Raw genomic sequence first — 21,094 nt, forward strand, 5'->3', positions numbered from 1 at the left:
GGTGACTATTCTCTTGAGGAAATATATTGTCATTTTAGACTTTGCTAGGTCGACACACTGTGTGACATTCAGCTAAAAATGACTACATAAGACATAAGATTGTAAGTCCTGGTCTTGCCTCTCCAGTAACCCTAATGCAGGGCGGGGGGAGGGAGACAAAAACTAGTTACCTTATTGAGACATTATTAGAGTTAACTGACAATGATTATAAAATCATTAAGGTTAATATGTTAAAAAAATAAAGGATGGAACCAAATGGAAGAGGAGTAAGTGGAAGCTACACTAACCTCCTCTGAGGACCAATCTGGAATTACAATTAATTTTAGAGAAATTATCCTGAATGACCAACTGAGCACTAGCTGGAGAGAAGCCTTATAACCAAAGACAGAAAGAAGAAACCAGCTTCACCACAATGAGACTGGTAGGGAGTTGGCAGAAGCATGAGAGGGCTGGCTGGGCTCCCATGGGTGGCAGCTGAAGTTCCAGAGGGATGTTTCAGTGGCCAGGGGTCCCCCATGAGAAGTGTGGGATCTAAACTCCAAGCCGGGCTTCCCAGAATTGGAAAGGAACCCAGATAACATCCAGCTGTGAAAAGCAATATGGTTTCTGTCTGCCAGGGAGAGATGGCTGGAAACCCAGAGAGCCTCTCAAAATGCCAGTGCACAAAATTTTGTTTGCAGCCACTTGAGTTGGGATCCAGCAGAGGGAGGGCAGAGTGGACTAGAGACACTTAAGGGAGTCTGAAGTTGGTGGCTTTGGGGACAGAACTGAAGTAACAGCCACCAGGATCTTTTTGCTGAGTCATTCCCCATACGGCCAAAGCCATCTTTCTGAGGTAAAGCACTCTTCTCCAAGTGGCATCATACTGAGAGGAGGTATGGCCTTGCTCACAGGAATTAATGTGCCCTACCCTGTGGCACTTAAACTGATTGCAGCTTGATTAGTTCAACAATCAATCAGTTTAAAGGCAAAGGCAGAAAATACAAAAAGCAGCTAAAATGGGGAGACAAAGAAACAGACCCTGAAAGAAACAAAAAGAATTCTCCAGAAGAAGAACTAGATGAAATGAAGACAAGCAATTCATCAGACAGAGAGTTTAGAGTAGTGACTATAAGGATACTCAACAGCATCAAAAGGACATAGAAACCATGAAAAAGAACCAGTCAGAAATAAAGAGTGCAATATCTGAGATAAATAAAACACAGGAAGGAGTGAACAGTAAGTTAGATGAAGCAGAGGATTGAGTCAGAGATTTGGAAAATAAGGTTGATAAAAACACCCAAGCAGAGCATCAAAAAGAAGAATTTTAAAATATAAGAACTTAAACATTTCAGACAACATAATGTGTAACATCATGCGCATCATGAGAATACCAGAAGGAGAAGAGAGCAAGCAAGGGATTGGGAAACTATTTGAAGAAATAATGACTCAAAAATTCCTTAATATGGTGAAGGAAAAAGTCACACAAGATCCACCAAACAAGTTGGACCCAAAGAGGTTTACACCGAGACAAATCATAATTAAAATGACAAAGTTCAAAGACAAGGAGAGAATCCAAAAAGTCACAAGAGAAAAGCAGATACCATATTTTGCTGTGTATAATGTACACTTTTTGCCTGAATTTTTGAGGGAAAAATAAGGATGCACATTATATATAGGTAGTACTGATTCCATATCCATATAAATGTTTTAATTCTTTTATTTATTCTTATGAATTAAAAGTGTAACTCTAGAAAGTGATAATGATATCTGTATGCAAAATAATACCTTGGAATATGATAATTTGGATACTAAATATAAATAAAAATTGAATTAAAAAATTAAATGAAAGATTTTTTTCCTGAAAGTTTGGGTCAAAACATGGGTGCTCATTATACACTGGAGTGCATTATACACAGCAAAATATAGCAGTTACTTACAAAGAAGAACCAATTAGACTGGTATCTGATTATTCAACAGAAACATTTCAGGCCAGAAGGGAGTGGCATGAAATATTCAAAGTGATGGGAAGCAAGGACCTACAACCAAGACTACTGTACTCAGCAAGGACATCATTTAAAATCATGGAAGAAATCAGGAGCTTCCCAGACAAGAAGTAGCTAAAGGAGTTTATTAGCATCCAACAAGCACTGCAACAAATGTTAACAGCCTTGCTTTAAGAAGAAGAAGAAAAAGATAAAGAAAAATAAAAATGGAAGAAAAAGTCTAACAATAAAATGGCACTACATATGTATCTATCAATAATCACCTTAAATGTAAATGTCTTAAATACTCCAACCAAAAGACACAGGTTGGCTGAATTGATAAGAAAATAAGACCCATACATATGCTGCCTCCAAGAGACCCATCTCAGATCAAAAGATACACACAGACTAAAAGTAAAGGGTTGGAAAAATATATTTCATGCAAATAGAAAAGAAAAAGAAAAGCTGGAGTAGCAGTACTTATAGCAAAAAAATATATACTTTAAAACCAAGGCTATAGTAAGAGACAAAGAATACACTCCATAATGCCAAAAGGAACAATCCATCAAGAGGATATAAGCCTAGTAAACATTTATGCACCCAACATAGTGGCACCTAAATATGTAAAGCAAATTTTGATGAAGGGAGAGACAACAGAAGTATGGTCATAGTAAGGGATTTTAACACCCAATTGTTTTCAAAGGATAGATATTCCAGGCAGAAAATCAACAAGGAGATAGCAGCAGCCTTAAATGGCACACTAGATCAAATGGATTTAACCGATATGTTTGGAGCATTTCACCTCAAAGCAGCAGAATACATATACTTTTCAAGTGCACATGGAACATTTTCTAATATAGACCACATATTAGTACACAAAACAAGTCTCAATAAATTAAGAAGATTGAAATCACTGCAATGCTATGACACTAGAAATCAATCACAAGAAGAATGGTGAAAACATGCAAAGACATGGAAGCTAAACAACATGTTATTAAATAATGAATGAGTCAACAACGAGATCAAAGAAGAAATCAAAAGATACCTTGAAACAAATGAAAATGAAGATGCAATAATTCAAAATCTCTGGGACACTGGGAAAGCAATCCTAAAAAGGAAATTCATAGCATTGCAGGCCTATCTAAAAAAAAACAAACAAGAAAAAGCTCAAATAAACAATCTAACTTTATACTTAATGGAGCTTGAAAGAAAACAACAAAGAAAGCCCAGCGACTAGAAGGAAGGACATAATAAAAATCTGAGGATCAATAAATAAAACAGAGTCTAAAAAAAACAATATAAAAGATCAATGAATCCAGCAGCTGGTTCTTTGAAAAAATAAAGATTGACGACTCTTTTAACAGGCTCATCGAGAGAGGGAGAGAGAGAGAGAGAGAGAGAGAGAGAGAGAGAGAGAGAGAGAGAGAGAGAGAGAGAGAGAGAGAGAGAGAAGAGAAGAGAAGAGAAGAGAAGAGAAGAGAGAAGAGAAGAGAGAGAGAACCCAAATAAATAAAATCAGAAAAGAAATAGGAGAAATAATGACTGATACCAAAGAAATGCAAAGACTGTAAGAAAATATTATGAACAACTATATGACAACAAGCTGGACAACCTGGATGAAATGGATACATTTCTAGAAACATACAATCTTATGTGATTCACCACATAAACAAAATGAAGGATATGATCACAAGATCACCACATGATCAAATCAAGAGATACAGAAAAAGCATTTGATAAAATCCAACATCTATTTATGATAAAAACTCTTAGCAAAGTGGGAATAGTGGGAACATAACTAAACATAATAAAGGCCATGTATGGCAAACACACTGCCAGTACCAGACTGAATGGGCAAAAACTACAAGCCTTCCCCTTAAGATCAGGAGCAAGACAGGGATATCTGCTTTCATCTCTCTTATTCAACATAGTGCTGGAAGTCCTACCCAGAGCAATCAGACAAGAAGAAGGAATAAAAGACATCAAGATTGGAAAGAAAGAAGTAAAACTGTCTTTATTTGCAGATGACAGGACTATGTACTTAGAGAACCCCAAAGATTCCACCAAGAAACTACTAGAACTGATAAATAAATTCAGCAAAAAAGCAGAATACAAAATTAATATTCAGAAATCAGCCGCATTTTTATATGCTAATAATGAACTAACAGAAAGGGAAATTAAGAAAATCTAATTCACAATTGCTTCAAAAACATTAAATACCTAGGAATCAATTTAACCAGGTAGCTAAAAGACCTGTACTTGGGAAATTGTAAGACACTGAAGAAAGAAAGAGAAGAAGATACAAATAAGTGGAAGCACATAGAGTGTTCATGCATAGAAACAATTAACACCATTAAAATGTCCACATTATTAAAGTAATCTATAGATTTGATGCAATTCTTGTCAAGATTCCAATGATGTATTTCACAGAAATGGAACAAATATTCTAAAAAATTTAGATAGAACCACAAAAGGTCCCACAGAGCAACAGCAATCTTGAGAAAGAAGAACAAAGTTGGAGGAATTAAGCTACCTAATATCAAACTACACTACAAGGTCATAGTAATCAAAACAACATGGTACTATCATAAAAACAGACACATGTATCAATGGAATAGAATAGAGAGCCCAAAAATAAACCCACATCTTTATAGTGAATTGATATTCAATAGAGGAACTAAACACATACAATGGGCTAGAGATAGTTTGGTGTACAAATGGTGTTGGGAAAATTGGACAGATAACATGCAGAAAATGTAACTAGACCACCTTCATACACCACACACAAGAATAAATTCAAAATGGATCAATGACTTAAATGTTAGACCCAAATCCATAAAGATCCTGGAAGAAAACATAGGCAGCAATATCTCAGACATTTTTAAAACATTTTTAATTGTATGTATCTCCCCAAGCAAGGGAAATAAAATAAAAATAAATAAATAAATAAATGGGACTACATCAAAGTAAAAGTTTTTTCACAATGAAGGAAATCATCCATGAAATACAAATACAAGCTGCAGAATTGGAGAACATATTAGCTGATGCATCTGATAAGGGGTTAATATCCAAAATTTATAAAGTACTTACAAATCTTAACACCAAAAAAAACAAACAACCCAATTAAACAATGGGAAAATGACCTAAATAGACACTTCTCCATGGAGGACATACAGAAGGCCAATAGACATATGAAAAGATGCTCAAAATCACTAATCATCTGAGAGATGTAAATTAAAACCACAGTGAGGTACCATCTGACACCTGTCATAATGGCTATCATTAATAAATCAGCAGAGAAGTTCTGGCAAGGATGTGGAGAAATGGGTACCCTTTTGCACTCTTGGTAGGAATGCAGATTGGTGTAGCCAGTGTGGAAAGCAGTATGGATATACTTCAAAAAATTAAAAATGAATCTTGTTGACCCAGTGATCCCACTTCTGGAGATATATCTGAAAAAGCACTAAACATTAATTCAAAAGAACATAAGTGCCTCTATGTTCACTGCAGTGATATTTACAGTCACCAAGATACAGAAGAAGCCCAAGTGTCCATCAGTAGATGAGTGGGTAAAACAACTATGGGACATTTACACAGTGAAATACTACTCAGAAAAAGCATTTGATAGAATCAAATGCTTTTTTTACTACTCAGTTGTAAAAAAGAAGAAAATTTACCCTTTGCTGTATTGATGGACCTGGAGAACATTATGCTAAGCAAAATAAGCCAGTCAGAGAAAGACTATACCATATGATTTCACTTATACATGAAATCTAATGGATGAACTGAACTAAAAAGCAAAATAGAGACACACTCATGGATGGAGAGCAGATGACAGCTAGTAGGGGAGTTAGGGGGTGGAGGGATTATGCAAAAAGAAAAAAGGACACAAGGACATGGATAACGGTGTGGCAATTGCTAGTGGAAGGTGGTATAAGGGGACTAAATAGTAATGGAAAGATACAATGAAGATGAAATAAAAAATAGTGGAAATATTTTTTAAGTTAAAAAATATGTAGAAAACTTCACCAGAGATTTCCTTCTCTATGAAAAGGAAGAAATGGCTGTCAAGTAAGACAGTGTGTTTCGACTACATTTTCTCTGATAGGACTCGTGTTTTCTTGAGCAGACTATCAACAGCACATTGGTATTTTCTATCCATATATTTTCAGTATATGTTTCAATGAATTATATAAAAATAGATCCTAAAGTAAAAAGATTAAAAAAAAACACCTTTTATATAAACAGGGTGAAAGACTCAAAAAGAGGTGTTCTCTCCTGTTCAGATAAATTAGCAAACTCCAAATTAATAAGAGATAAAATGTATGTTAGAAAGATCTAATGAAGCTAATAAAGGTCTGGAAAAACATGGAGTATGGTCTTAAATTTAATTATTTTGTAAGCAAATGTGGGTCATAAAATGGAGAATCCCATCGAAGTATCTTGGCATAAGGATATTAGCTAGCTTATACGACTCCTGACATAAATACCATTAAGACATCTGTTTCACAATAAACTAATTGTACATATATGAGCAACTTATAACAAAAAACAAGTGCTTTTTATGATTGTTTCTATTAGAAATTAGTTCAAATGAAGTGTCAATAAATATAAAGTAATTGAGATTTTACCATTGTCACATGTTAACAAGTTAGCCTGCTATATACCTTTATGGATGTTGGCAGAAAATACTAGGCTTCCAGGTCAGACACAAAGGACTTTATTATTCATGGCACAGCAAACAGCAGGATCTCATTCAGAACTGTCTTCGACAATAGAGTGTCTTGGTCCAGAATGGAATGCAGGTTTATTAATCTAATTGCCCGATATAATACATATAAATACATGTAATTACTACCTCTGGGGCAAAGTCCTATCTGAGTTTCTTGCAGCCCATTATAGAATATTGGGATTTCCTAATTCTGGTTCCTCTGCTCTGAAGTGAACCCACTGCACACACAGCCTGCACTTGGGCCACTTCATGTTTCACTCTAGAGACGTTGAGGTAAAGGAAGAGAAAACATGAAGTTCATCCCACTTCCCATGCCAGGAGAAATCAGGTTGTTTGTCTCTGACCTAGAAGTGCAGAGCTTTCTGGCAGCATCCAGGAAATTGTGTAAAAACTAATTAGTTAGCATGTGACTAGGGTATAATCTCAACATCCAGGTGTGAATGCCACTATTACACATTTCAAAACTCGGTGGTTGAACCACTGATATTCCCAGCTTTTATTGTTATTTTTTGGCTAATGGGGTACATTGATGAGTATATTATCATTTTTCACTTTTCTGTTTAAGATTATTAATAGTTTTGAACAAATATTTATATGTTGTTTTAAGATTTGGTCTTAATCTTCTCTTAATTATTTATCTTTTCTTGTCCTTTAACTCTTTTGTTTTCTCTTTGGAATGTTTATTTTATTTTGTGGGAAGTTTTAAACATATTCACGATAATAATCTTTACTCAGTTATATGTATGGCTATATCTTACTCCAGGTTATAACCTGTTTTCAAATTTTGTTTGGAAATAATTTGATGCAGAAGTATAATTATTTTAATATTATCACACTTGTCAATATTTTTATAAATGTGCTGTTTATGTCTTCTATAAGAAATTCTCTCCTACCTTAATTACAAAATGTGGTGCACCACAGTTTTCTCTAATGCTCTTAAATTTTTGATTGCATAAGTAGCAATTTAATCTATGTATATAATTTACTTGTGTGTATGTGTTTGAGAAATATTAATATCGTTTCTTTAGATATATAGCCAGTTGGTCCATTTCAATGTCCTTTTTGAATTATCTATTTCATAGGGGTTACAAATGCCTTCTGTCAAGTTTAGATATTTATACATAGATTTAGATAGTCAATCATTTTATTTTAGCCCTCTCAATTAGTTCGCATCTATCTATAACTATTATAGTATCACCTGTAAGGAGCACCTCATTGTTGTGTGCCCATCTCAAACTGTTGATTATCTATGTTGTGGCTGGACCTAGTATTGTGGTTCTTGTGATGATGGCCAGATGATCTCAGCAATAACCACCAGAAAACTTGGGAAAACGGTTTACGGCTAACATGTCAGGGAAATTACGTGACACACCTGGGGCCAGACAGCTTGTGGGAAGGGAAGGAGTGCGTGAATGGGCCCGGGGTTCTACCCTCATTGGGGTTGTTGGTGGGGACTTCCGGTTTTATGGGATCACCTTTTACATGACTTTTAAAAAATAAGTGTGGGAAGAAGAAAAAAACAAGGAGTCCAAATCATCAGTTATTGAAATTAACCAAGATTTCTAAGACGAAGTAGTGTGTGTGTGTAGGGGGGGCGGGGGGGGGGGAGTGCAGCCTGTGGATGGCAATGGTTGATTTCAGAAAGCCGTCTTTGAGATGGATGCTTCAGCAATAAAAGACTGTCAGGCACTTTCTTTCCAAAATAATAACAAAAACCAACTATCAGGAATTATGATATAGTCATCTTTATAACATCTCAATATCTGTTGGGATATGCCTCTTCCCTTTCCTCTATATTCCTCATTCATCTTTGTTTTCAATACATTCTTGCTTTTCTTACTCCTTTACCATTATAATTTTAATAGCACATTATTTAATTTAGCTTATGATTTAAAATATATTTAGGTTATAGATTAGTATGAAAATTTGAGAGTTTCTGATTCAATCATGTGGTAAAACTGTATTTTTAAATATAATGAGATGTATTTAAATATGATATTTAATCTGATTGTGACCATGATGTAGTTGAACCAATTTCTACTTACTTTTTCTCATTGCCCATGCTCTACTTTGCACCTTTCTTATGTTTTATGACCTGTGTTCGACTGATAAAATAAGCTTAATTATTTAACCTATGAAAATGTTTTCTTTGCTTTGAAAATTACAGATTTTTTATTCTATTAATTAACTAAAAAACTTAGCTAAAACTTAGTTAACTAAGTTTTAACTAAATAAAATAATATTTATGTGAATTAATTGATGATTCAAAATATTTGGATTAATTGATTATTCAAAATATTCAAATTAATTTAATATTTTAAAAATAGCAGCTAAAATTAAAATGTTTCTTCTTATAAATAAAGAGTTTTTAATAATCAGCATATTAATAACTAGTAGTTTATCACTTTTAATTAAATACAAGGGTGGCCAAAAGTAGGAATACAGTTGTGAATACATGAAACATAGTGTATATTCTTGTATTATTATTTAATCATTATTGCATTATTTATTTGCATTACAACTGTAAACCTAAGTTTGCTGACCCCCGTGTAGAGAAGGTTGATAATGGAAATTATTTTCTTTTTGCACTTTAAGTATATAATTTTTATTTACTTCTGTTATCTATATTTTTCTTAATTTTAGACCAGCAATCTACTTTAAATTTAATTATTACTCTAAAAATACTTTGCCTTTTGTTTTTGATAGTTAATTTTTTTCCTTTTATCTTTGAGGGTTAAAATGGACATATCCAAACTCAGTTGTAATTTTGCGTTTGGCCTTTGGTATTTATTTTTATGGTGAGGTTCACCATAAAATTTGAAGTATATTTTCAAATTTGAAAAATATTTTCAAATTTGAAAAATTGTCTTGTAATTATTGTTTTATTTTGGTTTATCTGGGGCTTTTTTTGTATGAGTTAATAAATTTTACAACTGACTTGTTAAATCTCTCTTTTTGTCCATTCTAGGGGTAATGCTGTGTATTAAGTTTTAGTTGTTATGTCTTAGTATCTTTGTATGTATGTGAATACATATAAAAGTTTTATGTTTATATATATATGTTTATGTACAATTTAAATTTAAATCAATGGGTATAAATTTATATCTGCAAGTTATATATCTGCATTTCTATATATTTCTCTTTATAGTTCTATAAACTTTTCTGACTATTCACTAACTATAGTTTTATAGGAAATTTGTAGACACATATATTGACACATGTATATATAATTATATTTTAAATTTTAATTTCTCTCTATATTATATAAATATATAATATAAATGTATATATATATTGCTATGTATAATATAACTTAAATATTATAAATCTAAGTTACTATCACTACATATGGGTGGGACCAAAAAATTATCTTCTGGAGGGTGGGTCCCTTGTAGTACAGGCTTCCCCCACAGGTGAGTGTTCTAGGAACCCATCTGTCATCAGTCTACCAGCTGACATTGTTGTGAGAGGCTGGGTTTGGCTTCTGCAAATTTTTTTGAAGACTCTTTCAATGTGTTTGCACATTTCATGATGGGTGATTTATGAGCTCAACTGCCCACACCGCATTGAGTATTCTGCAGTTTTTGACCCAAAATGGCATGAACCCCATCACCCACCCTCCCTATTCACCCAATCTTGTCCTGAACAACTTCCTTTTTTGTTTACCCAGGTAAAAATGTTCTCGAAGGGAAATGTTTTGCCAATGTACAAGAGGTGAAACAAAAAATGGCAGTAGCACTTAAAGACATCAAAACCAATGGGTTTAAAAGCTGTTTTCTGCAGTAGAAAAAATGTCTCAGTAGGCATGTTGCATTAAAGGGAGAGTTTGAGGTGACTGAAGTTTAAACATGTAAGAACAGATAAACATTTTTTAATAAGTCAATTCTAGATTTTGGGGGCTTCTCTCATATTTCTCATATAGTTCTACTTATTTTTCTATATAAGCAAAAACTGTAATTTTATTTTGATGAGGATTTTAAAATTATTTTATAATAATTTTAATAATAATAATTTTATAATAATTTTTCAGTCTTATTTTTTTAATTTTGAGAAACTTAGAGCATTTTTTCTGATAATTTATGCATTTTGTATTATTCAGAGTAAATTCATTTTCTGATTTCTTCTAAATATTTGATTTCCAGGCTTATAGTAAACAACGATATGCATTTCCCTTTCTCCTATTATGAAAATATCTTTCCACTTACTCTTTACTTTAAAACAGTTTTGGAGATATCACTACACCAATGACTCTGAGATCACTCGTCATGGCTCAGAGGCTCTGTCTGATTTATATTTCTATTATTCTCTTGAATAGGCACTTTCATGTAAGCAGTGGGTACAGAGAAATAATGGTTTTAATTTTTGTTATAGATTTCTTTCTTTATGTTCTGAGGACATGTAAATGTTTACTAACTCATATAACATAATGTCCAAGATACTAGGATCCAGCAAGACTGGGTTTGCTGAATTACTGTTTCATCTATCCGTTTTCTTTTTTTGTTAGGTAAGTATTTTTATAGACATAAATGTATGTACATCCGTATGTGCGTATGTAATCATTTCAGTTTGGCTACTTCATTTTTAATTTTATCTCTTTTAAAAATATTGTATTTATTTATTTTTAGAGGGAAGAAAAGGTGGGGAGAAAGAGAAGGAGAGAACCATCAGTGTGTGATTGCTTCTCGGATACCCCGTGCCAGAGACCCGGCCTGCAACCCAGGTATGTGCCCTGACTGGGAATCCAATTGGTGGCACTTTGGTTTGTAGACCACGCTCAATCCACTGAGCTACACCAGCCAGGCTCTTAATTTTATCTGGATATTTTATTATCCACAATGGCCTTGTGTGTGGAGAATAGGCAATGCGGGCACTGATATCTTCACATACGGCATAATTAATTCTCCCAATGGTACAAAGTGAGTGTTTTGAATCACAGTTTCTGGACATAAAAAGTGAGGCTCAGAGAGATTAGGTGGCTTGATTGAGCTAACCTAATCATGTCTGTCTGCTCTGGTACATGTTTTCAGCTCTGCACTAGTACCTTTTTAAAAAAATGCTATTTTTTCTATCTTAAATATATTATTTGTTATTTATAATTTTATCACTTTTCAAAAATTTTAAAGTCATACAAATAATTTCAAACATCTATACCCTTACACAACTATCCAAACTATCCATATAGTTCTCCCATACTTGAGATGGTGTAGCTGATTATACATTCATATGTATGGTTAAAATGAATGTTAAAACATTTGTATCAGCATTATAAACCCTTTAAAATTGTTTTATGTGTTTTTAAATAAAGAATTGTTTATATCTTTAAATGTGAGTTTCTAGCATTGATAATGTCAAATCACTGTGTCAAGACTTTTTTAATATATTCATAAATTAAATTCACTATTTCCAGATATACTAATCTAGTAGGAAGGACCAGTCACTAATGTCTCAACAATAGTACCCACAGAAATAATGCAATTACTTACAGTATGTGGAAATATGAATGGATTTTTTACATATTTAGTGTAGTTAATTATGCTAAATATATTTGGGATTATAGGATGGGATTGCAAATGTAAATGTAATCCAATAGTCACTTCAATACAACTTGTCATACACAAACATGCACACATATGTATTTCTCTCAGCGGAGCTGATCACAGGGCTAGGTAAAATGTGAGAAACAAACACGCTTTGCATTTTCATATAAACCTTGTTATGGACACATGCAAAATTTGACATCTTTGTTGTGATAATTTTAAGAAACTTAGGGATAACAAAATGTTTCTGTGTATTGTCACTTAGTGATATCATTTTACCTTGTGTTTGAAAATGCTTCCCTATGAAGAATACAGGTAGGGAATTAATGTTTCTTCAGAAATGTGTATGCCATTACTTCTTGTGATTCTGAGCAAGTGTTAAATCCCAAATAACAGCATATTCAGGTAAATGTGATAAAAGATAAGTGTGGGGAGAAGAAAGTTGATGCTAATCAGAACATTGTACATAATGAATGACTTAATGTTTCCCTTATGCACTGAAGAAGGACTTTTACACAACTTGGAGGAACCTACCAAATAGGGAATCGAAAGCATGATGAAACTTCTCTGATTACTAAATTATGGTGGTCTTTTTAACCCACCCAATGCAGAGGGTAAACAAAAATAACTCAAAAATTTCCCAAACACTCTGTAATTATGCATATTTATCCACCCATATTTTGGAAAACATTCATAACAAGAAGAGGAAAAATAATTTGTACAGCACATCTTGGCAGCTTTGCTAATGCAAGGTGATTTCGAACACTGCATTTCCTTTCCTAATTGTCCCTAGGACATATTTTTCATTTTTCCTAATTTAAATTTTTTTCACCCTGAGCAGTTGCAGCAGCTCTCGTAAACATGTTTGTGAGCTAAGATTTCTCTTAAAATTTGCCCAAGAGCATATTACATGTACATTTCTTGTTTAAAGGGATGCTTCTGAATAAATTCAATGAAAGTTATTTGTACATGTGGTTTAATTTTAAACACAAGTATTCACAGATCGTCACACATTAACATCAAGCTGACTTTAAATGCTGATTTGCAAGCTGTTCATGGAGATACGAGAATATAGTAAAACTATTCGAGCTTATTCTATATCAAGACAAAAGTGATACCATATCCATATAGATCAATAAATAGATTTATTTATGTTCACCTTCATTGTCCCTCAGGGTGAAGTTTGGGTTTATAGACAGGTGTTCATCAAGAAAAAAGTTAAACCTCGGTCCATTGGCAAAATCATCTTTATCAGTGGCACTGATGGTATGAATAACCTAAAGAAAAAAAAACAAACAATAACTAGTAAATTTAACTTGGCTTATTCCCTTGATTTTAATTATATTACATTCTCAGTTGATAACACAAAAGGATTTTTAAATGACCTTTTATGTACCTTGAGAGTTTTACATTCATCTAGTAAAAGAACCAATTAACTTGCTCTTGCATTGATTCCTGGAAACATATTATGGTGTGACTTATAATCACTCACACTTTGTTTTCTAGCATGGCACAAACACTATAATTTTTTCCCTTTGCCACCCACAGTATCTTGGGGCCAATTAGTTGTAAGATTTTATATGAACACCTATTTGGGGAGACATGAAGTATTGTACAAATATAAACATTCCAGTGTTAATATAGAATGATGTTGCAGTATATGTTAGCTTCGATCAACAAATGTGAAAACAGGAGAGTCAAATTTTTCAAATGTTTCAGGAGACCATTGAGATGAATCCCCAGACGAGTGTGAGGTGCCTCACATTTAAATAGTAAAGCAGTGGAAGAGGCAAAACCAGACCACTCAGAGCTTCATGGAACATTTCTCATCTCTGGTGAGAGAAAGCAATTCCAAAACTTGGACTCTGTGCACATCAAGAAGCAGAGAACATTAGCATATGGAAATAACATTACAGGCGGCCTAAGAGAGGAATGCCAGTTTCAACAGCTGTAGCCATTACACTCTTAAAGAAAGAAATATCCAAACAAATAAGATATCTTCCTCTTTTAAAAATTACTGTCCTAATGCTCAGGTGTTCCCTTTCCAGGCATTCCTATACAGGGGTGGGCAAAAGTAGGTTTACAATTGTGAGTATGTGAAACACAGAGTTCATTATTGTATTATTTATTAATTGTATTATTTTTCCATACAAACAATTGCAAACCTACTTATGCCCACCCCTGTATTCCACATGTAGAAAAAAATAAAAACAAAGAGAGAGAGAGAGCAAAAAAAAGCCATGAAAATAGTATTTTCTACTTGTGAAATATAGTATGTCCATTTCAAAATCTGAGATTTCTTAGAACATTTTACTCAATTTGACCCAACTTCAGCATTTAACCCCATTATGTTGTTAGGGAGATGAGGAGAAATATAAAAGTGCTGAGAATGAGTGATGAGTTAGAGCTGGACAAGAAAAACATGAGTTTTCATGACATGAAAATGAAGAAAGTGCTTCAGAATTTAGAAGTCTCAATTTCCTCCTTACATACATACAGCTTACCCCTGTGTGCTCTTCCCATCACCACTCAAAATTTGCTGTTTTAGCAAGAGACTAAGGTTAAAGCCCTTCCTCCTTCACCCCAGCGAGTCTTTATCTTACTTTTACATATTTGTACATTGTTAAGTTTCTTATTTTATTTAGAGTAGGGCTAGTCTCTGGTTAGATTGTGGTCCCCTGTTATTGGCTCTTAACCATGAGTATAGAATAAATTGATGAATAATCAGAAGTCACGCAAAGATTTTTTTCTCAAATGCATGAAAAGCTCTATAAAGTTGAGAGTATGCATAATGTGACAAACACCTACATTCCCTGTGCATCAGCTACTTACTAAAAAAACTGAAATAAAAAATGTTGAATTTCAAGATTGCATTCAAAGTTAAATGAAATAAGTGTTTTTCTTTTGGGAAATAAATGTCCTCTTAGCCCTACTCTTCATTCATTGTGGTTCTCCAATTCGCAATTCTATTTTCTCTATGATGCCTCATAATATATTGTCCCATTTAAAAATTCACTTCTTAACCTATAATGTAATTTCGGAGGGTGTTGGTGGAGAACAACTAATTTAAAGCAACTGAACTATTTGTCTCCTGTTATTACTTTAGGACAGTTATATTCTTCCCATTTCAAACTTAGTTTACAACTTATTTTAAATTTTCTGAAGCTTATTTTTATTTGTTAAACTCTGAAGTAATTCATATTACATTGTTTTTACTATTCTTCTGCTACCTTTAGTAAATACATTTTCCATGTTTATAAAGGAATTTAAAGTCTGAACTTACCAAAAAACTCACTTATGGCAAATACATCTTTGTCAGAGAGTTCTCAGTCTTGTCTACATAGCAAATGAGTTGATGTCCATGACTTTTGTTTCAAACATTCACCTTGAACTCTTGTAGAATTGTTGGTCATGCATTATACTTAATCTTTTTCCATAATATTTCTGAGAAATGCTTCCAAAAGCCTAGAATGTTGGTCTGTTTTTATCTAGAATTCAGATATTTTTTGGATATAAAATGGAATACTTCAACCCTTCTATTTGACTGATCACCTTTTCTCTTTCACTAGGAAATAAGATTTCCTTTTATTGTTTCCTCAGACTTTTAACAGGAACACGCTTAGGAAGTTAATGTTTATAACTTTCAGAAGATTTAAACTTCTGGCAGGTATACATCTATAATTGCTGTCTTTGTCATTGATATTCTCTACACATTTCTCAAATTAAGATTTATCTACTTGACTTTCATTCTTCAAAACCAAACTTAGATGTTCTCTACCATTTACACATTATGTAATTAGTGCAAAAGTGTTTTATTGTTTTGAAAGACCTGAGAGAAACAGAAACAGATTTAGTCTAACAAAGAAGAAAAAATTCAAAATATAGTTGTATTTATAAATAATTACCAGTGTAATTTTTATAATGCCCATGAATAAGTCTTTACTTGTGGTATAAACTAGCTAGAAACAATTTTGATTTTCTTAATCAAAATGTATTCTCTTGTTTAAATGTAATCTATGTTTTTCAGTAATCTATTACTGAATCTATTTCAGTAATCTATTACCGAATCAGTAATCATCTATTACTGAATCTATTACCTCTTGTTTTCTGTAATCTATTACTTCTGGGGTACATTTTTAGGAAAAAAATAATATCACAAATTTACACAAATATCATAGTCTTTCATTAGGTAAATGAACTAACCCTAACTAAACATTTACACTAAAAAGAGCATTCTAGGAAAAACATTATATCTTATTCAAATTAATTATCAAATTTGCTTTATAATGCAATCTTCAATGGGATCATAAACATATTTGTTAATAATACCAACTTTTGTTAGTTAATTGAGCTTGATCCTTGACACAATGTAAAATCTCTAATGATCTACTTTATTGATACAAAATTGTATTGTTAATAATTGGATGTGATTAGGCAGAGGCTGGTGTTAACTAAAAACATATTTCTTTTATAAATTTTGTTTACTAAGTTTACTTCCAGTGGAAAATACACACACACACACACACACACACACACACACACACAGAGGAAAAGTCAATGTGAATAAGATCGGAAGCATTCCCTTCATTTATTTTTCAAAGTTTCTATGTGTAGACACATCTCCATTATTTTGAATTTACTCTACTTTGGGAACTGAGTTCAAATTTCATGAATACATTATTTTCTTTTAAAATGTTTGTCATGGTAGCTACTTAAAATACTTTTTTAGAACAGAAAATATATTAACTCAGAAAAATATATTGCTGCAGTTTATATTAATACCTGCCTTGTCTGATTTCTGCTGTATTAGTGCTTTAAAACTCTACGTTCATAATAGATCAGCCTCTTTACTGCAGGCACATGCTGTTATACTTAGATGTGTGGAATCCATAATAGAAACGTCTGTGATTCGAAGAGCAAGTGTCATACCACTGGGCAATGCAAATATGTTTCAGAAACCCTACTTGCAACTCATTATTTAAATAGAGTTCTCTATTCCAAGACTGCATTAAAATACACAATAATTCCCCAGAAATGTTGCAAGCATAAGGTTAAATAAACCAAGGACTGCCAAATCAAACAATAGACCATTTCCCCCATAATTAGGGTTAATTGTGGAACTGACCACAGAGATTGGGAATGAATCGTTTAAATACAAGTGCAAAAAACAATATGTTAAAATGATGTTTTTACCCCTCAAAGACAAGTCTAAATTCACTTTGGTTAAAGAAGTGGAAACACATATTGAACAGCCCAAAAAATCCAGTTATCTTATAGTGGCAGCTAAAATTATACAATATTAGTAGATGACAATGATGTTAAAAATGAATGAGTTTTTTAAAGGATAAAAAGAACTAATCATATAATGAAAATATTCAACACATTATAACTTAGGACTGTTAAGTCTAGCAATTAATTTCTGAAAACAGTAACAATTATATGATAGAAGAGAAATACTATATAAATGGTTAGTTGGACAGCTAAAGGAAAAGAAATGATGCTTTTCACTAATTTAATCCTCTCTAATAAGAAAATGGAATGGCCTTTCATGTGAGGAGAGTGCCTGAAGAAATGTTCATCTGAACAAGAAGTAGACAATATTAGGAGTCAACAACAAAAAGTCCAAGTCACAGGCCAATGTCTTGGGAGGCAATGTTCACATGAACAGCAGAAGCATCAAGGGCTAGGCATCGTGGGCCCACAGCTTCAGTGACACACCTCACAAAGGTGGCTGTGGTTTGCAAAAATCCCTTCCCACTTTGCGCTTTGTGGGAGAAACAAAACACATTTTGTTTTGCTTTTGATCAACTTCAGTTTATCAAGTTTTAATGCATTGATTTTGATTTTAAGTCTAAAAAGTGTTTGCCTAGTGCTTAATCTTTTTCCCCTAAAATTATAATTTTTTCTTTTACTGTTTTTTAAAATTTTGTCTCAAGGCATTTAGGTAATGTTATCTTATGGTCAATCACTTAGTGTTTCTTTTAAATTTTTTTTCTTATTCTTATTAAATATTTGACATAACAATTATCATCAGTATGAAAAATATTCAAACATTATCTCCTCAAGTATTACTTCTGTCCAATTTTTTTCTTTAAAATTCCTCTGATAATTGAATAACATCTATGTTAGACCTGCATTTCCCATGTCTTTTACATTTTCATTTACATGTTTTTTTATCTTTTTGACCTTTCATTCTGATCTATTTTTCAATTAACTTATTTTGTCTTCAGCTATAGCTAATCTACTGTTACTATGAAGAACTGGAATCCCATATTCAGTTACTGTGTTTTTATTTTTTTAACCTTTATTTTTATTGTACTTTTTTCCATGACCATTTAGTCCCTTTATATCCCCCTTCACAATCCCCACACTGTTGTCTGTGGCTGTGGGTCCTTTTCACTTTTTGCTCAGTCCCTCCACCTCCCACCCGCCCCCCTTAGCTGTCAGCCTGCTCTCCATGACTCTGTCTCAATTTTGCTGGACAGTTCAGTTTGTTCACATATGAGTGAGATCATATGGTATTTGTCTTTCTCTGACTGGCTTATTTCACTTAGCATAATGTTCTCCAAGTCCATCCAGTGCTATAGTTTTAGATTTTTAAACCTAAATTTTATTTGAATTTTGAAGACTTTTCTCATAAATTATGCTTTTATAATGTATGTCCAGAAAATAAATTTAGGACATATGCATCCATTTCTGACACACTTAAAATAAGATTTAGTAAGTAAATCATTACATATCTGTACCATACAATTCTTTACTGCTTTTAAAATGATGATGTAGGACAATTCTTAAGTACCTAAAGTGATCATCTTAATAACTTGTGAAGACTTTAAAATATAATTTTCATCAACTGTATCCACATTCACATTATCTAACTTTTCAAGGACAATGAATATGAGAAAATTTTATGTAAAAAAATCCATTTATGTATTCATAAATACCTCCTCACAATCACAGTATTTAAAACACAATCATTACTCTAACGATTCACTATTAATTGTTCCTCATACACATGAGATAATAATACATAAGATAATGTTTTTCAGGATTATAATGTCATCACAAGCTTCAATATAATTTAAAGTGTTTTGGGGTGATTTCTTTATTCCATTTACCAACGTCAATGAAAGGAACTATTCGGCCCAATGGGGCCTATAACGTTTTTGCGTCTCCAGATTCATCTGCGACAGAGAGACGGTAAGGGGATTCTTATGGGATGCATGACTTGATGTAATCTCTTCCTCTTAGGTGTGGGTGTAACCTATTTCTTGCTGCTTGCTGACCAATGAAATATGGCAAAAATATCAATACATTATTCACCTGATGATATAACATTCTATAAAGTTGTTAGCAAAGTCTTTACCAGAGAAACATTTCTTACTTGTGTGATGAAATAAATGTCCACATTTTGAAAACCCATATGGCGAGAAATTGTGGGTAGCATCTCAGAACTCTCAGGAACCTTGAAGAGCTGAGGAAAACCCTGAAGCTCTCAGGTCTATGTATGAAAGTAACTACATGTTGCCACAACCTTGTAGGCTTGGAAGAGGTCTCTAAGCCCCAGGTGAACACACAGTCCTGACTGACACTTTGATTATGGTCTTGGGAGATTGGGAGATCTCTGCAAAGACTCAGCTAAACTATGTGACCTATGGAAACTACGAGATGGTGTTTTAAGTTGCTAAATATGTGTAATTTGTCATGCAGCAGAGAAGGGAAATCAATGCACTTCCTTTCCAAGCTCCCTCTTGTTGTATGTGCCTCAGCCACCCTGGCCTTCCTTCAGAATTTCCATACTCTTTTAACTAGGTGCCATGATATACCGAGACTCATGGCCCATTTTCAAGGTCTTCCATCCTTCTTTTCTTCTCCTACCTTCTTAATACATACACACTCTTCACATTGTAAAATTTAATAATCCCTTTTTATCAGGATCATACACTGGTTACACATGTCACTCGCTCATGCCCTCCAAAATAGATGAACCAGTCCCTTCTGCACAATCTAGTCTCAAAGCTCCACCAGCACAGGAAAGTTCAGCATTGCCTCCTCATTTACTACCAGGCTACATGCAAAGTATTCAGTATAATTGGCATGATGAAAGCATGCATGAATGAGTTAGTTTTTGAATTACAGTTGGGACCTGGAGAAAACGTATTTCTTATGATTCTCAAAAAATCTATTTGGTCCTTAAAATAAAGCTTTTAAAAATTATTTGCTCTGAGCACAAAAATAACAAAGGGGTTTTGAGAAGTATACCTAAGACTTGGGTATACACACAATACCAGGTACAGATGATGTGTTATAGAGCTGCATACCTGAAGGCCATATGATTTTATTATCCAATAAAATCAATAAAAATGTAAAGAAAAGGAGGAATAAGAATAAAGGTGACCTTTTTCCAATTCAAATGAGAGGAAGTGAACAGTTAACTTACCTGGCCAGGTTTAGAATTTTCACAGACAACAATATCATATTCCCTGGCAAGTTCAGGCGGATTGTCATTGACATCCAGAATTTTAATACCCACTGTGACATGGCTCAGCAAACCAGGATTGTCTGCAAAATACACAGGGATGCATTGAGTATTTCCATGCACACTTTAGAGGCTTGGTTTAAAACAAACCTCCTTAATGCCGTAGCTTGTCACTAGCTCCATATGCTGTGGCAGGACTTTTGGCAAAAGACAACTTTATGATGGCACTCTTTGCTAAACTCATTAACTTAGAGAAAGATGAAAAATGAACACTGAGGCATGACACGAATGCTAAAATGGTATTTTTTGTCATATCAAGGAAATTACATGTTATTCAGAACTGGAGTGGGAGAAGGTTGTCAGAATTCATTGTATGCTGTCA

At 33.3% G+C, this 21,094-nt stretch overlaps 1 protein-coding gene across 7 annotated transcripts in view; it reads right to left on the minus strand.

The window, feature by feature from the left end:
• Nucleotides 1-21,094, minus strand: part of CDH18 (cadherin 18) — an 811,828-nt gene that overhangs the window by 19,110 nt on the left and 771,624 nt on the right. For all 7 annotated transcript variants that reach the window (XM_045847887.1, XM_045847888.1, XM_045847889.1 and 4 more), the window contains 2 exons: nt 20,674-20,795; nt 13,393-13,510 (listed from right to left, as the gene is read on the minus strand). In XM_045847887.1, the coding sequence (XP_045703843.1) occupies nt 13,393-13,510; nt 20,674-20,795 (240 nt within the window). The remainder of the gene's footprint in view (nt 1-13,392; nt 13,511-20,673; nt 20,796-21,094) is intronic.

Source organism: Phyllostomus hastatus, unplaced genomic scaffold (genome assembly GCF_019186645.2).
Source record: "Phyllostomus hastatus isolate PE091 unplaced genomic scaffold, TTU_PhHast_1.1 phas_contig_58, whole genome shotgun sequence".
NCBI classification, from domain to species: Eukaryota; Metazoa; Chordata; class Mammalia; order Chiroptera; family Phyllostomidae; genus Phyllostomus; species Phyllostomus hastatus.